Below are 19,216 nucleotides of genomic sequence, written 5' to 3' on the forward strand. Positions count from 1 at the left end.
ATTGCTTACAGCATTTCCCCCCAAAAAAGTAAATCTGCACAGCAGCAATCCAGATCAGTCAGAGGAACCATAGTGAAAGAAACTGTATTCATGTATACAGTATTTAGTTAGTGTTTGCCGCTGTGCAATCTTTCCTCACCCTGATTTATGCTGGATACACACGGTGCGTTCCCGCACTCGATGCGCCGCTCGATTTCCTGCTGCTCGATTATTTCCGAGCATTCCCGAGCGCATTTTGATATTTGTTAGGTCGATTCTCATGTAAAGTATGCCAAATCGAACTAACGATCCATCGAAACGCGAATCGGACATGTCGGAAATAATCGAGCGGCCGGGAATCGAGCGGCGCATCGAGTGCGGGAACGCACCGTGTGTATCCAGCATTACATTCTGATATTTATCACATGTGATGTCACCTTTAGTCCTGTCAGGGGCAGCTCTGTGGAATAATCGTTCACTGAGAATCCCAAAGCCAGTGAAAATAGTGCCTGGGCTCCCAGAATGGGAGGAGAATGCCGCATAACTAAACAGCCTAGGCTAAGCATCACTAGAAAGGGTGGGGCTACATACCAATATGCAGCAATATATAGGTATAGGAAGTGTTTCTCATGCTGAAACCATAAAAATGACATAAAATTGGGTATCCTGACTATACTGCATTCTACTACACGTCACTACAGTGCCTCTTTGAGATCACTTGCAAGTCAGTTACATTGTTTCAAAAGTAATATTTCCAACGGATACGATATATTAGGGAACAAGTGAACTGTTAGCTCCTCAAGATGATGTGCAGAAAAATGGGCAAGCGTATCTGAGAGACTTTCACAAGGTCCAAATTGAGATGGCTAATGTACTGTGTCAGAACATCTCCATAATCCTAGATCCTGTGGGGGTGTTCCTTGTGTGCAGTGGTTACTACCTACCTCTGTGGCCAATTTTTATTTTTATTTAGTATTTGTATAGCAGCAATATCTTCCGCAGTACATATCCTTGTTACTAACTGCCCCTCACAGGAGCTCACAATCTAATCCCTAACATAGCCATATGCCCTTCGTAGACTAGGGCCAATTTTATTTAAGGAGGAAGACGATTAAATTATGTATATGTTTTTGAAATGTAGGAGGAAACCGGACTGCCCGGAGGAAAACCACACAGACAGAACATACAAACTCCGTGTAGATAGTGCCATGGCTGAGATTCAAACCGGGGACTCAGCGCTGCAAGGCCAGAGTACTATCCACTGTGCCACCGTGCTGCAACTAAGTTACTGTGACCCGCCCCCAGCTTTACCCCTGCGGCCTGATAGGCAACTGCTGAGCTGGGGGCGGGCCACAGCATCATATTGGGGTTTGGTCACCATTATTCAATGGAGGGGTAACCAATCATGGTCATTTCCTGGCGAACGGACACATTATATCCTCGTTCATTCGCCAAACCTATATTAGTGTACTCTTTGTAGAAGATTAATTGCATTGATTTGTACTTCAGATTACACTGCAGATAGTCAGTCATTAACAGCTGATTACCTTTTGCATCGACAAACCATTCGTTGGAGTCTATCTACAAAAAGCGGGCCACTGCTTTTACTTTTTTTTTCTTTTGACATGGTACTGTAGGATGATCATAGGTGTTTGCTAGTCTAGCCAGTAGTGTAGCTAAGGAGCTTTGGGCCCCAGTGCAAGTTTTACATTGGGCCCCACCAAGCATTCTATACATAACAATTGCTATGGAGCACCAACACTGCCAAGAACAGACACAGTGGTAGAGTTGTAAGCAGGGGATGGGGGACAATTTAATAACTACTATTCAAAGTATCTATAGAAGTGATAATTATCACCACAGGTCCAATAAAGAGCTGATACTGCTGTTGTGAGAGAAGGCCCCTCTGGTCCAGGGGCTCTGGTGTGGTCGTAACCTCTGCCTCCCCTATTGCTACGCTGCTGTCTGTCGCTAAATTTCTATAGGCACTTCCCTCTCAGGTGCCATGCTCTACATATGGTACAGTTCCTTTATTATTATACAATGTTATAATTGTATTACTGCTCTGCTTGTAGGATCTGCTGTGAGTGTGCCTCTGGGCCTGGATTGCAGGAGGTCTCAGGAAACGACGTATAGCCGTCATTATGTTTTATAGAACAGTAGCTTTTGTAGTCTGGCTTCTATCGATCCGCTCACCGCATGGCACAAGTGTGTAAGCTGTAAATATGTTTTCTCTTATATAGCCATCATTTATTAATGTTACACTGCACAGCCATCAACGGGGGACATTGACTGAAGAAAGCGCCTGGACCCGGGCCTTTATATAACACACACAATATGTTTTCCTGCCTCTTTTATAGCAGGAACAAATTGAAATATAAAGAGTTAATCTTTAAGGGTCAGTCTCTTTGAAGCTGGTTTATCATTTATAGCTAAGTAATGCTGGCCTGAGCCCCTCTCTGTCCTTTTAGAGGTCTGTTTAGTGATCTCTTTAACTTACCTCACAGTCCTACTGGCTTGTGTTCCCCAAATGATAGACAAAGATTGTGATTCACTGAACCTGACAAAGGATGAGTGCAATTGTTCACTTGTCATTGCTGTGTCTGCTGTGTCTGCTATGGTGGCTGGACTGTGTAATGGTTAAGGGCTCTGCCTCTGACACAGGAGACCAGGGTTTGAATCTTGGCTCTGCCTGTTCAGTAAGCCAGCATCTATTGAGTAGGAGACCTTGGGCAAGTCTCCCTAACACTGCTTCTGCCTATAGAGCGCTCCCTAGTGGCTGCAGCTCTGGTGCTTTGAGTCTGCCAGGAGAAAAGCGTTATATAAATGTTATTTGTCTTGTCTGTGACCACACTGTGTGCAGAATGACAGATAACATATTTCACTTTTATTTTCATCTCTGCTCCTTTATATATGAATAAAAAAGTACTGTATTTTGTGTATGTCTGTGATGGTTTTTATTTATCCAGTTCATGGCAAATCCATAAGAAGAAAGTAAAAGTAGTTTAAAGGACACCTGACGTAAGAAGACGGCCATATTTCTTTCCTTTTAAACAATGCCATTTGTCTGGCAGTTCTGCTGATCTGTGGCTGCACTAGTGTCTGACTCACACACCTGAAATAAGCATGTGGCTATTCTAGCCAGACTTCAGTCAGAAACACCTGATCTGCATGCTTGTTCAGGGTCTATGGCTAAAAGCATTCGAGGCAGAGGATCAGCAGAGCAGCCAAGCAATTTACGTGGTTTAAAAGAAAATTAATGTCAGCCTCCTAATTCCCCTCAGTTCAGGTGTGCTTTACGTTGGATAGAGTTTTGTGAGCTTCAAGTATTTTTTTCAGTACTACTAAAGCATGCCCCCTTTTGTTTTACCAAATATTGTAGGTGATATCATCAATCGCATGGTCCTGTACTCTCCGGTCCACACACAATAAATAGATAGATAGATAGATAGATAGATAGTACAATCTAAGTAAGTTCTCTACTTATAAGTACTGTACATCTGAACTGATAGGAATATGGAGGCTGCCATATTTATTTCCTTCCTCACACGTTCATTTTTTTTGTATTCTATCAGAGTTGTATCTGGAACAAAAAAAGATGCCGTATGAAGCCCGAAGCCTGGTTGTCACATCCTCAGCACCAGGCAGCCCGTGGGATCACTCCGCTTTAACCCTGATGCCATCTTGGGTGAAAAGACTCTTCAGACGCGCTGTTCCACATCCAGGGGTAAGTGAGGGGTGCATCAGAGTATAAAACACAGAGGGGTCGGGTTATATGTTGATTAGCATCTCCAGATGGGTACATTCATCAATAGTTAGGAGTGCTTCAAATTCTTCCCTGTTGTCTAAAAAAAATGTAGACCATTTTATAAGCCAACTGCCCCCAGGTTCACAGTATGTTTGTTTGGTAATTAGTTAGAGGTTAGGTGCTCTTCCAGAAGGATGACATCATTGTGGTGGAAGGGTCTAGTATGGAACACTCTGCAGGTAAACTGTTTTTGGAAGCTAACATCCTCCATTCATGTTAATTTGGTGCATCTGTTTTGAATGCAAGTTATGTATCCTGCCTATAATTAGGCTCTGCACACCTATGCTATTTGTTATTCAGATACAGCCTGTCTTGGGAAGCGCTGCCACCTCACCCTGCTGTATAAAAACATTCAATAATAGTGCCCGTTTACTTGGGCGCCTACTGTGGCTTGTTGTTTGCATAACTGTAATGTGATAATTATAATGCTACTGGTATTCTAACTAAACGCTTCTGTTAAATATACCTCACACTAACCTCTCCGTACCTATGTCTAATAATGGTCCATACTCACGGGCAACTTCTAGCATGTGGGCGACAGGCCGGCGACAGCTCCTCGCCAGGTCCCTCCGCGTACACACGCGGAAGAGGGACCAGCAGTGCGACGGAAGCTGTCGCCGACGTTCCTCCTCCCCCCGCTGGAACCTCCGTATACTTCAATGGAGGTTGCTGTCGCTAGTCCGCGTACTCACGCGGACTAGCGACAGTTGCGGCGGAGTTGCGGCGTCGACTGTCGCCAGGCGATTGAGCAGTTTAATCGCCTGGCGACATCAGTGACGGGCGCCAGTTCGGGGTGCGCGCCCGTGCAACGGCCCATACTCACGGGCGACCTGTCGCCAGAACACGCGCGCGCCGCGTGTTGTGGCGACAATTGTAGCCCGTGAGTATGGGCCATAACACTACACCCCTCCCCCCCAATGTATACCTAATGCTAACCTGTAAAATAGCTGAGTGCCACTCTACAGACAATCCGGTGTTGCGCCTGTTAATCATGTGATTGCAGATAACCATTTTCCAGTGTCCATTATCTACCCCCTGCCCCCTGACAAAACTCTAGCTTAGCTGTACAATAACAAATCTCCTGTGCTGATATCCAGAGTTCACAGCTTAGCTATATGATAGCCGATATCTAATAGCGAACCCCAGCACCCATCATTCACCCCAGCCATCTGCTGCGCCCGTACCCGGAATTCAGGTATACAGTATAATAGCCAAACCCTGATGCCCGATTTACTCAGCCACAGCCATAGCCACAAATTACATTGTGGTCTATGGTGGCACCTAACAACATGATCTGGCTGTTTGCCCAAATTAACTGATTCGTCTCCAGAAGGCACTTAAAGTGAACTAGAGACGAAGCACCCTCATGCATTTTACCATATATATCAGTGGGAACATTAGAGAAAACAGCTACCCTGCTCTCTGTTTCATCTTTCACTGCTCAGCCTGCTTCTAGTCAGCCCTGATAAAATCCCCGACTTCTCTGATGTCTTTTCAAGCCCAAGCCTGCCCCCTTCTGGCTCTGCTATAATGACTCAGCTATAATGATTCCTGAGGAAAGGCAGACTGAATGCTCAGTCAGGGATTTTATCAAGGCTGATAACAAGCAGGCTGAGCAGTAAAGGATAAAACAGAAAGCAGAGTAGGTGTTTTCTCTAATGTTCCCACTGATATATATGGTAAAATACATGAGGGCGCTTCGTCTATGGTTCACTTTAAAGAGGAACTGTAGTGAAAATAACATAATGAATAAAATGGCTTATTGTTTACAGTATTCATTTATCAATTATTTAGCCAGTGTTTGCCCATTGTAAAATATTTCCTCTCTCCGATTTACATTCTGAAATGGATCTCTGGTGGTGATATCTTTAGTCCTGCCAGGCGATCTCTGTGGAATGTTTGTTACTGAGAGTTCAATGCACAGAGGGAGATGCTGCTTGCTTGGGAGTTGGAAAAAAAACTGTTATTTCCCACAATGCAATCAGGTTTATAGACAGCAAACTGTCAGCACCATGGTCATGACATCACACTGTGGGAGGACTTTCACTACAATATCAGCCATACAGACTCACCTGATGATCTGTGTGAGATATGGTAGAGTTTTCTCGTGGTAAAGGGGATATCAGCTACTGACTGGGGTGAGGATCAATCCTTGGTTACAGTTCCTCTTTAAATGGGTTCTGTAATTCTTTTTAAAAACAAAAACTGACCCTTACCTGGGGCTTCTACCGGCCCCCCTGCAGCTGTCCTGTCCCGCGCCATCCTCTATGATCCTCTGTTCCCCGCCACCGGTTACCGTCCAGTTATTCATCGAATTAGATGAATGCAACTGCGCCTGTGCGGCCTGGAAGCTTACTGCCAGGCGCAGTACGAGAAAACTTCCCAGAGGCAGGAGCCAGGAAGCGTGTGGCCAAGCAGGCTCTGTTTCATTCGTCTAGTTAGACAAATAATTGGACGGTAACTTGTGACAAGGAACGGAGCATTGTAGAGGACGGTGCAGGACAGGACAGCTGCAGGGGGCCGGTAGAAGCCCCAGGTAAGTGTCAGTTTTTGTTTTTAAAAAGAACCACACAACCCCTTTAAGATTGCTTGCTGGGCTACGAATAAAAAATACCAGACCTGGATGATTATTGTATATATCTCATACAAAAACAACTGCAGTTTCTGCTCACAGGTGGTTGCGGGCTGAAAATAGAAAAGCAATTTTTAATAACATTAAATGGCAAAAATATTTGGCATAGTGACATCACAAAAATCAATCAAGGATATATTGTAGAAACATACCATGCTGGGAAGGTGATGCAGAGGTGGTGGGTGCTGGGCACAGATAGCCTTACGGCCGTTTCACACCACGTGCGCAGCCTCTGTAGAAGCTGTCATTATCAGAGCACGCTGATAGCACCAGAGTTTGTGGAAGGGGTGTGTACTCTGCCGTGTCCTCCTTGCTGACGGCGCAGTATAATACTGTAATGCCGACTCTTTGCTCTTCCAATCACAGGCAAAAATATTTGGGCAGCACTAATACACATTTTTAATGAGAGTGAAATTTCTCCTACTGCTTTTACAAAACCTTTCTGGACCTCTATTGTTTTGTTTCCCACCCCTTCCCCTTTATGAATTATATTTGACCTATCTGCAAATATAAATAGCTCTGATTGGCTCCCAGACTCAACAGGATGTAGCTGGCGCCTCCAAATTCCTATTTGATACACCAGATCGCAATTTGGCTTTATAGCAAGCCTGGAAGCATCATTCTGTTCTTGAATCCTGATGGGAATGTTAAGATTTCTGGATTCCACCCACTAAATAACTCTCCTATAATGCACAGTGCAGATGACGTATGTTTTTATTATTGTTGTTGTAGTTAGTATTTGCTACCTGATCTCTCAGCAACGTGACCATCTTCTCTTCTTTGCGGAAATGTTTGTATTAAGCTCTTTAGCGTTGTCTCCTGGGACGCCATCATCTGAGAGGCCTCTAGCGGTATCCAGCAGCCTGTTTCCCTCCCCACCCATCACTAAACCTCTCACTGTATTTTCTGGCCTCTTTCAGAGTTGTTGTGGCACTAATAGGCTTGTGAACTCTCAATCAAAGCGGCGGCGAGCCTGATGTACCATGTCAGAGCTTCTTCACTTCAGGTTACGCTTTAATAACAGGTCATGGGGCCAAAAAAACGTTATATGACAATATCTCATAAGGGGACAGAACAAGCAATCGTGTGTGTTATCTACCATGAGATGCAGGTGACTTGGCTATTCTTAAACAGACCCTATTGTAGATTCTAGTATATCAAACCACTACATGCACGATCTTGGCAACTTAATCATCTTACTTGGGTTTCAAAACCACTTATATGCAGATGATACACGACTGTACCTCTCGGCCCCAGACCTTAAAGTGACTCTGTAACAAAAATTACAACGTTTTTTCTACCATCCTACAAGTTCCTAAACCTATTCTAATGTGATCTGGCTTGCTGCAGCTCTTTCTACTATAACCATCTCTGTAATAAATCAATGTATCTTTCCCCTGTCAGACTTGTCGGCCTGTGTCTGGAAGGCTGCCAAGTTCTTCAGTGTTGAACTGTTCCTCTATGCACACTCCAGTGTGTGTTTTATTTACATAAGCCAGCAGCTTCTCTGCTATCTTATCAGTGGTAGAAGAGAGCTGGATAAAAATCCTCCTCTGGAGGCTGTGAAAGGAGCTGGTCTGTCACATACTGAGGAATTAACGACATAGGCAGAGCTGTCTGCAGGAAGCCTGTAATGTTCAGTGCATGAGAGAAGCTGGGGACAGAAGGTAAACACACACAAGTGATCTCTTGAGATTCAGAAGTAAGGCTGTATACAGCCTGCTTGTGTATGAATGTATTTTCTATGTGTGGACATGCTGTACATCAACCTACTTCCTGTTTTGGTGGCCATTTTGTTTGTTTATAAACAAACTTTTTAAAACAGTTTTTGACTACTTTTAATGCGGCGGGGAGCGGTGAAATTGTGACAGAGGGTAATAGGAGATGTCCCCTAACGCACTGGTGTGTTTACTTTTGTGCGATTTTAACAATACAGATTCTCTTTAAAGGAATCATAAGGCAAAAATAATGGGAATCTGATTTACTTACCTGGTGCTTTCTCCAGCCCCTCGCAGCTGTCTGTCCCACGCTGACAGCTCCGCGCTCCGCCGCCAGCTCAAGGTCCCCCACACGGAAGTAGTTCTGTGCCTGCGCTGTGCGCCGTGGACAACGTGGGCTTGATTAACAGTGGCGCTTCACGCAGGTGCTGTAAGGATGACTTCGAGGTCGTCCTCTGCACCGTGCTGGGACCCATGCCAGCGCCTGCAAGCAGAGCTGTCAGCGTGGGACAGACCGCTGCAGGGGCTGGAGAAAACCCCAGGTGAGTAAATCGGATTTCCATTATTTTTGCCTGATAATTCTTTTAAGGAAAACCTAAACTGAAGTAAAAAAATTAAGTTTAACTTACCTGTGGCTTCTACTAGCCCCCTGCAGCCGTCCTATTTCTCCAGTCCCCCACAGCGACCCTCTTCCAGCTGGCCGACTGGCAATTCAATGGGTCACAGCACATGCACAGCCGTGGCCGCGCATGTCCTCGATCACACTTCCATCGCCAGGAGCGTAGAAGAAATGTTTCTGTGTTGCGGATGAGCAATCAGGAGGCTCGCGGACCAGATCCACGCATTCCAAACAATAGAAGGGCGCTGCTGGTAACTGGAGGATCGGTCATTAATGGTGCAGACACAGGGTGGCTGCGAGGGTCTGGTAGAAGACCCAGGTAAGTTAGTCTTTTTTTTTTTCAGCTTAGGTTCACCTTATCTCCCTCCTCACACATGTTCCTGGCTGCTTGTCTGCTACATCCTCTTTCATGACTTCTTGCTTCTTAAAACTTAATATGAGTAAACAGAACTAATCATTTCTCCACTGTCTCTGTCCACCATTCTGCCCGATATAACAATAAACCCCCATAACTTCAGTTCCCAAAGCACTATGTTTAGAGGTAATATTTGACTCCTCTCTCTCTTTTAGACTCTTGTTTAGACTATTGTATTATATTTGTTTTTGGACTACCAGCTAACCAACTGGCCCTGCTACAATCTGTACAGAACTCGGCTGCTCAATTCACTCATCTTTCTCCTCACTCTTCAGTGTTCTCCTCAGGATCTTTTTTGGCGAGCACCCGGCTGTCATCAGCTTGCCTGATTATCCTCCTCCTATGCTGCAAGTCGAGTTGTGCCCGCCCTGCATTCCCTGGTTGCATCCCACCTGCCTATTTTTTCATGCCACCCGGACTGGCAAAAAAAAATCTGGGGAGAAAACTGCTCTTCCTCTGCTGCTCTTCTTTGTCAAGCTCTTCATTGGCTGCCGATTAACCAGAGGATCCATTTAAAACGTTTAACTCTAACCTAAAAAGCTCTCCACAATCTCTCTCCTCACTAGTTTCGAGATACCAAACCAACTGCAATCTCAGATCTGCACATGAGCTTCTTTTGTTCTCCTCTAGATTCACCTAATCCCTTTCTACAAAACAAAAAGACAAACATAGCAGACACTTTTTTCACTACAGGTTCTCTTTAAAAAAAAAAAAAAGAAAAAAGCTTGAACACCAACAGATTATTAAGACAGCATTCAAACAGTTAAAAACAGCACTATGTTCTGCAATGGAAAGCTCCTTCAGCTTATGATCCGCATCAGAAGAGGTGGTAACATTATCTTTTGTTTACATTCCTATGCTGAAACGGAATTGTACTGAGCTCACAAACAGAGACAGATGAGAAATTATCACTAGATAGCTGTCGTATTTAGATAATAAAATCTATGAATAAAATGCAATGGCAGCTTTCAGAGCAGATAAACTGTACTTTGGAACCTTGTCGTTTGTAAACAGGCAATACTACTTGTGCACAAAAGCAAATATAATAACTGTATGGGTAATAAAAAGTAGGAAAGCAATTTTTATTGAATATTATGTCAGAGTATATGTAGAAAAAGACATATATTTACATAGATCTGCAAATCAGCCCTGAGAGAGGGAGAAATGAGGGAGAAAGAGGAACAGAGGTATTTGTTCCCCAAAGAGGGACTGTCCCTTTAAAAAAGTGGCAGTTGGGAGCTATGCACATGGTTTACAGTTTCTCAACATAATTTTTCCTCTAACCCAGCATTCTTCAACCGGGGTTCCGTGAGAATCCCTCAAAATAGTCCCACTAGTCCTCCGATGCGACCATCGTCTTGATTCAATCTGTGGCGCATCACTCTGCTAAGCATTGAAGGGCGCGAAAACCGCCCAATGAGAGAGCAGAGTCTGCTCTCTCATTGGGCGGATTTTGCGCCCTTCACTGTTGCGTGAGTGCGCGAGCGTCGGATTGACGCGAGGATGAAGCTGCCAGCTAACACAACTGGTGGTGAGTATGTTTTTTGTGTTCTTGCCGGCGGGGGAGCGTGTCAGGATGTAGATGGGGTGATAGCTTTCCACACAGAGACTGAGGGCAACTTTACTGGATTTACCTATACCTGGCTATACCTATACTGGGGGCCCCTATTCCTGCCTAGCTATACTGGGAACACCTATGCCCAGTTACTTATACTGGGTTCCCCTATTCCTGTCTAGCTATACTGGGAACACCTATGCCCAGTTACTTATACTGGGTTTCCCTATTCCTGGCAGCTATACTGGGAACACCTATGCCTAGTTACGTATACTGGGGGCCCCTATTCCTGCCTAGCTATACTGGGAACAGCTATGCCTAGTTACCTCTACAGGGGGCCCCTATTCCTGCCTAGCTATACTGGGAACACCTATGCCTAGTTACCTATACTGGGGGCCCCTATTCCTGCCTAGCTATACTGGGAACACCTATGCCTAGTTACCTATACTGGGGGCCCCTATTCCTGCCTAGCTATACTGGGAACACCTATGCCTAGTTACCTATACTGGGGGCCCCTATTCCTGCCTAGCTATACTGGGAACACCTATGCCCAGTTACCTATACTGGAGGCCGCTATTCCTGCCTAGCTATACTGGGAACACCTATGCCTAGTTACCTATACTGGGGGCCCCTATTCCTGCCTAGCTATACTGGGAACACCTATGCCTAGTTACCTATACTGGGGGCCCCTATTCCTGCCTAGCTATACTGGGAACACCTATGCCCTGTTACTTATACTGGGGGCCCTATTCCTGCCTAGCTATACTGGGTACACCTATGCCCAGTTACCTATACTGGAGGCCGCTATTCCTGCCTAGCTATACTGGGAACACCTATGCCCAGTTACTTATACTGGGGGCCCTATTCCTGCCTAGCTATACTGGGAACACCTATGCCTAGTTACCTATACTGGGTAGTATCAATGACACCATTGATTACTTATGTGTGATGAATGCACTGCATATATGCCTACTACTGCATATATGGGGTAATTACCAAATTTCATGTGTGTTCTATGGTAGTAGATTGGTGCAATTTGTATGGGGGGTGTTTGCCACATTTTATACAGGGGTGATTAATGCATTTATTATTTGAGATGATTACTGCATTTGCTATGGAAGTAAATTGATGCAATTTGTATGTGGGGTGATTGCCACAATATTAACGTGATTCATGTATTTATTATGTGACATGATTACTACATTTGCTATGGTAGTGTAATGCTTGGGGGGTATACTTTATGAGTCAGCGTGTGTGCTCAAGACTATGTAGCTGGGTAATGGAAGAGGCTACACAAATGGACACAGGAGTAATGAACAAGGAAGCAAGATTGCCCAGAGCAACAGCAGCTCTGGGACGCCTATCACGCTAGATGCTATGTGATACAATACACAACAGACGTAGTAGGTAACAAGCTTGGGTCATACACGATAGATCGGGCTGCGGTACAATGGACTAGGCGGAATCAGAGTTGGTAATAGGCTAAGGTCATACACATTAATTCAGAAAAATAACAAACGGCTCAACTAACGGATAAATATATTTCGCAGATCTGCATATATATTTATCAAGAAACTAGCTAAAGTAATAACAATTAACAAGACAAACAACAGACAGACAGACGGAATGCTTTGCCAATCTAGTCGCTGCCCCAGGGACAGCAAACATTCACACTGACATACACAAGACTAACAGGTAGGAGCGTAACTAATGGCAACCGCTACATTAGTTACGTCCGCAGGAACAAGGCAAGAAAAAATACTACCAGTCACCAACGTGGTGCTGGCAGAATCCAAGCTATCAGGATCAGAAGGACTTCACTGTATCCCGGCGGATACAGCAAACGTCCAATCAAGAAACCAGATTAAACAATGCAATATACAATTCACATGAATGACCCAGCAACAACTCAGGTCGGGCAGAGTCTGAAATGGGAGGCAGACTTTTATGTCGACATCAGCCAATGGATGCAAACATGCAAATTCCCACACAGCTGAATGGTAATTACTCAATCCTGAGCCAGCTTGATCACAAGCTGCTAGCTGAAGTATTCTCATAACAAATACATGCAATATTATGCAACAACATGCATGTAGGAAATCCAGGGCTATCTGGCTGCAGTTCAACTGCAGCAAGCAATAGGAGGAGTCATCACAGCATTCTGAGCTGCTCTGAACTGCAGAGTGATTGCAAATGGCAATGAGACTTATTGCGAATGCGCAACCGAATGCAAGCAGATACTTCAGAACTGCTCGGTTGCAATTCCACTGCAACCGACAGAACATGCTGCAGGAGAGATCCTGACAGGTATTAGATTGGTGCAATATATTTGTGCAACATTGTTTGTACATAATACATGACATTAGTGGTGATAAAATGCTAATTAGTAAACGTTTTAAGGTACTTATCCTGCCAAAGCGACAAAACTCCACCAGAGTTACATCTTTCCCTACTATCCATGTCAGCCTGGAGGGGGAATAGTAATTAGCGCCACCTGCCGGATGCGCCCGGCTAACGGATAAGTACCCGTTTTAAGTTTGCAATCAAAATGGCGATGTTTCTCGGCATCATTTTTATACAGGGGTTCCCTGAGATTTAATTTTTTTTTTTTAAGGGTTCCTCGGCCCAAGCTTCCACTTTCGGTTAAGTTCAGGGGTGGAAAAAAACCTCATTTAGAATGACCTGCATCCATGCTTTTCACTTTTATCTTGGGTAAAATAATGCAAGTTCTTCTCAAACAGAATAATTTGTGTTCTCGACAGTGAAGATCAATAACTAATTTTCTGCCACGCTCCTCCTTGGGTAGTTATATAGAGCTGTTCTTACAATGTGAATATTTATATTGACACTTACCCGACTCCTGTGGTTCCATATCTGAGCCTTTAAATGCAGTTTAATAGTCACATGCAGTAATTTCACTTTATTCAGGGCCTTCAATTTGAAATCAGATCACAGTCTTCTTGTCATCCATCTTCTATGCAGTCTCTAGCGAGTGAGCCGGTGCAGCCAAAGCATACAGAAATGTTCAGAGAACACTCTCTCCAGACTTTTCAAAGGCATTTATACTGTACTGGGGAAGCATAAAGTGTTCATGTGCTCATACTTAAGTGTGTTTAATTTTGAAATAACTCCCTGATCAATAATGCAGTGTACTTACATTAGTTATTTTACAGCATTTTAGAGATGCAATAAACCCAACCTCGGCAGATATAGTGTAAGCTGTTTGGCTGTGTACACAAGCTAGAAGGTACAGTGTAAGCTGTTAGGCTGCGTTCACATGCCAGCAGGTACAGTGTAAGCTGTTAGGCTGCGTACACATGCTAGCGGGGACAGTGTAAGCTGTTAGGCTGCGTACACATGCTAGCAGGTACAGTGTAAGCTATTAGGCTGCGTACACATGCTAGTAGGTACATAGTAAACTGGTAGACTGCGTACACATGCTAGCTGGTACAGTGTAAGCTGTTAGGCTGCGTACAGATGCTAGCAGGTACAATGCAAGCAGTCAGGCTTCGTATACATGCTTGCAGGTGCAGTGTAAGCTGTTAGGCTGCGTACACATGCTAGCAGGTACAGTGTAAGCGGTTAGACTGTGTACAGTACACATGCTAGCAGGTACAGTGTAAGCTGTTAGGCTGCGTACACATGCTAGCAGGTACATAGTAAGCTGGTAGACTGCGTACACATGCTAGCAGGTACAATGCAAGCTGTCAGGCTTTATATACATGCTAGTAGGTACAGTGTAAGCTGTCAGGCTTCGTACACGCAGTAGCAGGTACAGTGCAAGCTGTCAGGCTTTATATACATGCTAGCAGGTACAGTGTAAGCTGTTAGGCTGCGTACAGATGCTAGTAGGTACATAGTAAGCTGGTAGACTGCGTACACATGCTAGCAGGTACAGTGTAAGCTGTCAGGCTTCGTACACATGCTAGGTACAGTGTAAGCTGTTAGGCTGCGTACACATGCTTGCAGGTGCACTGTAAGCTGTTAGGCTGTGTACACATGCTAGCAGGTACAGTGTAAGTGGTTAGACTGTGTACAGTACACATGCTAGCAGGTACAGTGTAAGCTGTTAGGCTGCGTACACATGCTAGCAGGTACAGTAAGCTGTCAGGATTCGTACACGCAGTAGCAGGTACAGTGCAAGCTGTCAGGCTTCATACACATGCTAGCAGGTACAGTATAAGCTGTCAGGCTTCGTACACATGCTAGGTACAGTGTAAGCTGTTAGGCTGTGTACACATGCTAGCAGGTACAGTGTAAGCTGTTAGGCTGCGTACACATGCTAGCAGGTACAATAAGCTGTCAGGCTGCGTACACGCAGTAGCAGGTACAGTGTAAGCTGTCAGGCTTCATACACATGCTAGGAGGTACGGTGTAAGCTGTCAGGCTTCGTACACATGCTAGGTACAGTGTAAGCTGTTAGGCTGCGTACACATGCTTGCAGGTGCAGTGTACGCTGTTAGGCTGCGTACACATGCTAGCAGGTACAGTGTAAGTGGTTAGACTGTGTACAGTACACATGCTAGCAGGTACAGTGTAAGCTGTTAGGCTGCGTACACATGCTAGCAGGTACAGTAAGCTGTCTACATGCTAGCAGGTACAATGTAAGCTGTTAGGCTGCGTACACATGCTAGCAGGTACAGTGTAAGCTTGTAGACTGCGTACACATGCTAGCAGGTACAGTGTAAGCTGTTAGACTGCGTACACATGCTAACAGGTACAGTGTAAGCTGTTAGACTGCGTACACATGCTAGCAGGTACAGTGTAAGCTTGTAGACTGCGTACACATGCTAGCAGGTACAATGTAAGCTGTTAGGCTGCGTACACATGCTAGCAGGTACAGTGTAAGCTTGTAGACTGCGTACACATGCTAGCAGGTACAGTGTAAGCTGGTAGACTGCGTACACATGCTAGCAGGTACAGTGCAAGCTGTCAGGCTTTATATACATGCTAGCAGGTACAGTGTAAGCTCTCAGGCTTCATACACATGTTAGCAGGTACGGTGTAAGCTGTCAGGCTTCGTACACATGTTAGGTACAGTGTAAGCTGTTAGGCTGCGTACACATGCTAGCAGGTACAGTGTAAGCTGTTAGTCTGCGTACACATGCTAGCAGGTACAGTGTAAGCTTGTAGACTGCGTACACATGCTAGCAGGTACAGTGTAAACTTGTAGACTGCGTACACATGCTAGAAGTACTACAGTGTAAGCTATTAGACTGCGTACACATGCTAACAGGTACAGTGTAAGCTGTTAGACTGCGTACACATGCTAGCAGGTACAGTGTAAGCTTGTAGACTGCGTACACATGCTAGCAGGTACCGTGTAAGCTGGTAGACTGCGTACACATGCTAGCAGGTACAGTGTAAGCTGTTAGACTGCGTACACATGCTAGCAGGTACAGTGTAAGCTGTTAGGCTGCGTACACAGGCTAGCAGGTACAGTGTAAGCTTTTAGGCTGCGTACACAGGCTAGCAGGTACAGTGTAAGCTGGTAGACTGCGTACACAGGTTAGCAGGTACAGTGTAAGCTGTTAGACTGCGTACACATGCTAGCAGGTACAGTGTAAGCTTGTAGACTGCGTACACATGCTAGCAGGTACAGTGTAAACTTGTAGACTGCGTACACATGCTAGAAGTACTACAGTGTAAGCTATTAGACTGCGTACACATGCTAACAGGTACAGTGTAAGCTGTTAGACTGCGTACACATGCTAGCAGGTACAGTGTAAGCTTGTAGACTGCGTACACATGCTAGCAGGTACAATGTAAGCTGTTAGGCTGCGTACACATGCTAGCAGGTACAGTGTAAGCTTGTAGACTGCGTACACATGCTAGCAGGTACAGTGCAAGCTGTTAGGTTGCGTACACATGCTAGCAGGTACAGTGTAAGCTGGTAGACTGCGTACACATGCTAACAGGTACAGTGTAAGCTGTTAGACTGTGTACACATGCTAGCAGGTACAGTGTAAGCCTGTAGACTGCGTACACATGCTAGCAGGTACAGTGTAAGCTGTTAGGCTGCGTACACATGCTAACAGGTACAGTGTAAGCTGTTAGACTGTGTACACATGCTAGCAGGTACAGTGTAAGCCTGTAGACTGCGTACACATGCTAGCAGGTACAGTGTAAGCTGTTAGGCTACGTACACATGCTAGCAGGTACAGCGTAAGCTGGTAGACTGCGTACACATGCTAACAGGTACAGTGTAAGCTGTTAGACTGTGTACACATGCTAGCAGGTACAGTGTAAGCCTGTAGACTGCGTACACATGCTAGCAGGTACAGTGTAAGCTGTTAAGCTGCGTACACATGCTAGCAGGTACAATGTAAGCTGTTAGACTGCGTACACATGCTAGCAGGTACAGTGTAAGCTGTTAGACTGCGTACACATGCTAGCAGGTACAGTGTAAGCTTGTAGACTGCGTACACATGCTAGCAGGTACAGTGTAAGCTGTCAGACTCTAAAATAAATTCAATGCTTGGGAAGTGCTATCATCACATGGAGTGTTTTGTAGTAGCTAAGTAGCACAGAGCAGCAGTAGCAGAGCAGCTAAATGGTTGGCTGGTGTGCTGCAATGGAGTCTCATTCCTGAACATGGTTATTTTAGTAGCTGATTGTAACTTATGGGACAGTGGGTTGCTGATACATGGGCTAATCACTGGTTGTCAAGAGATGTAAATAATGAAGGATGAATGAGTATTAATGTATTGGAGGGTTAGAAATAGGAGATTGCATAAGGTTAGATTTAGTTATTATTACTGAATTATAAAGCACCAACATATTCAGTGGTGCTGTGCAAAGTAAGAACCAAATATGGGGTATATAATAATACAGATAATGGTATACCCCAATGTACAAAATACAGGATTGGTACAAAATCCAGAATTGGTAATTACAGTGGCAAAAGTAACATGATGAATAAAATGTATAGCACATTCCAAGACTCAAAAGGGTGAGAGAACCCTGCCCTTGCAAGCTTACAATCTAAAGTATTAGGGAAGGGGGAGGAACTAGAGATGGGGTTATATATACAATATGCAATCCTAGAGGCAGTGTGTCTTTTGGATATCTATTAGGAGTGTAGCTTTGCCTTAGTTCAAAGTGGGAATGGCCTAAGGTAGAGTGTATGCTTGTCAGAAAAAGTGAGCTTTGAGGGAACGTTTAAAGAGATCAAAGGTTGGAGAGTGACAGATGTGCTGTGGAAGGGCGTTTTGAGAGGAGGGGTGAAGCACATGCAAAATCTTGTATACGTGAATGCGAGGAGGTAGTTGTTAGGTTTGGCATCAGGAAGGGGTCAGCGTTAGTCAGGAAAGGGTTAGCGTTGTGGAAGAGGTTAACCTTAGTTGTTGGGTGGGCCCTACTGCTCCTTGTTAATCCTAAGGACCACAGGCTTACACCCCCTTAGTGACCAGGCTATTTTTCACAATTCAGTGCTCTGCAGCTTTAAAAGCTCGCTGCAGAGCCATACAACTTAGCACACAAAGGAATTCAACCCTCTCCCCCCCCCCCCCCCCCCCCCTTCCCTCTGATTGCTGCTGCTCATTTATAAAGACATTTTTTAAATTACATTTATATATTGTTTTATTATTTAAATTTTCCCCCCTCCGCGATCCAATTGGTGATCACCTCTCATAGGCATCAGCCTATGAGAGGGGATCACATTGTGGGCCACTCGAAGGGACAGCTTTGTGACAAAGCTGCCCCCTTACAGTGCTGTGCATAGATCACAGTGCTGATTGCCAGCTGGCTAGCCACGATCGAGGGCCAGCACGTTGTTTACGGAGCTGAGCTAAAGCTGGGATGCGCGCAATCTCCATCCCCAGGGCTTCAGCGTTACGTAGTCCTGGGGGAGCCACCGTGCGGCCGCCAATCAGCGCTAGGCGGTTGTAAAGTGATTAATGCTAGTGATCGCTAGTCCTCCGCAGGGGAAATGCTTGCCCCAAACATCAGTGCCACTGATCTATTCTGGGGTGCTCCGGATGTCCCACAGGCACAGTCAGAGCTGTGGAGCCTCTATATAAGGCATGCTGGGAGCTGTGGTGCCTCAATGGCGTTTATGCTGGGAGCTGTGATGCATCAATGGGGGGTATGCTGGGTGCTGTGGTGCCATGCTGGGAGTTGTGGTGCCTTTATGGGGGCATTGAAGGAGCTGTGGTTATTGTATAGGGGCATGCTGGGTGTTGTGGTGCCTCAATAAGAGGTCCGTGGAAGCATGATGGGAGGGGGTCTACTAGAAGGTCAGGGAATGCTATGGGGGGACTGCCAGACAACCTGGCAGCAGGGCAGCCCGCCCAGCAGAAAGCCAGACCAGCCAGCACAGAAGCCAAGTAAGGGCTGGTTCACACTGCAAAAGCTTTTTTTTAGCGCTTTCAAAAGCTCTTCCTAATACAATGCTATGGGGGATTTTTATAAAATCTAATCTTTAAAATGAGAACACACATATATAGCATTACGTTAGCAAGAGCTCATAAAATCTCAAGCACTTAGAAA

General features: G+C 45.1%; 1 protein-coding gene across 2 annotated transcripts in view; it reads left to right on the forward strand.

Annotated features, from left to right (window-relative positions):
- The window catches only part of EVC2 (EvC ciliary complex subunit 2), a 167,990-nt gene that overhangs the window by 21,748 nt on the left and 127,026 nt on the right, over window positions 1–19,216 (forward strand). For both annotated transcript variants that reach the window (XM_068277224.1, XM_068277233.1), the window contains exon 3: window positions 3,555–3,706. In XM_068277224.1, coding sequence (XP_068133325.1) covers window positions 3,555–3,706 — 152 coding nt within the window. The remainder of the gene's footprint in view (window positions 1–3,554; window positions 3,707–19,216) is intronic.

Source organism: Hyperolius riggenbachi, chromosome 1, assembly GCF_040937935.1.
Source record: "Hyperolius riggenbachi isolate aHypRig1 chromosome 1, aHypRig1.pri, whole genome shotgun sequence".
In the NCBI taxonomy this organism is placed as follows: domain Eukaryota; kingdom Metazoa; phylum Chordata; class Amphibia; order Anura; family Hyperoliidae; genus Hyperolius; species Hyperolius riggenbachi.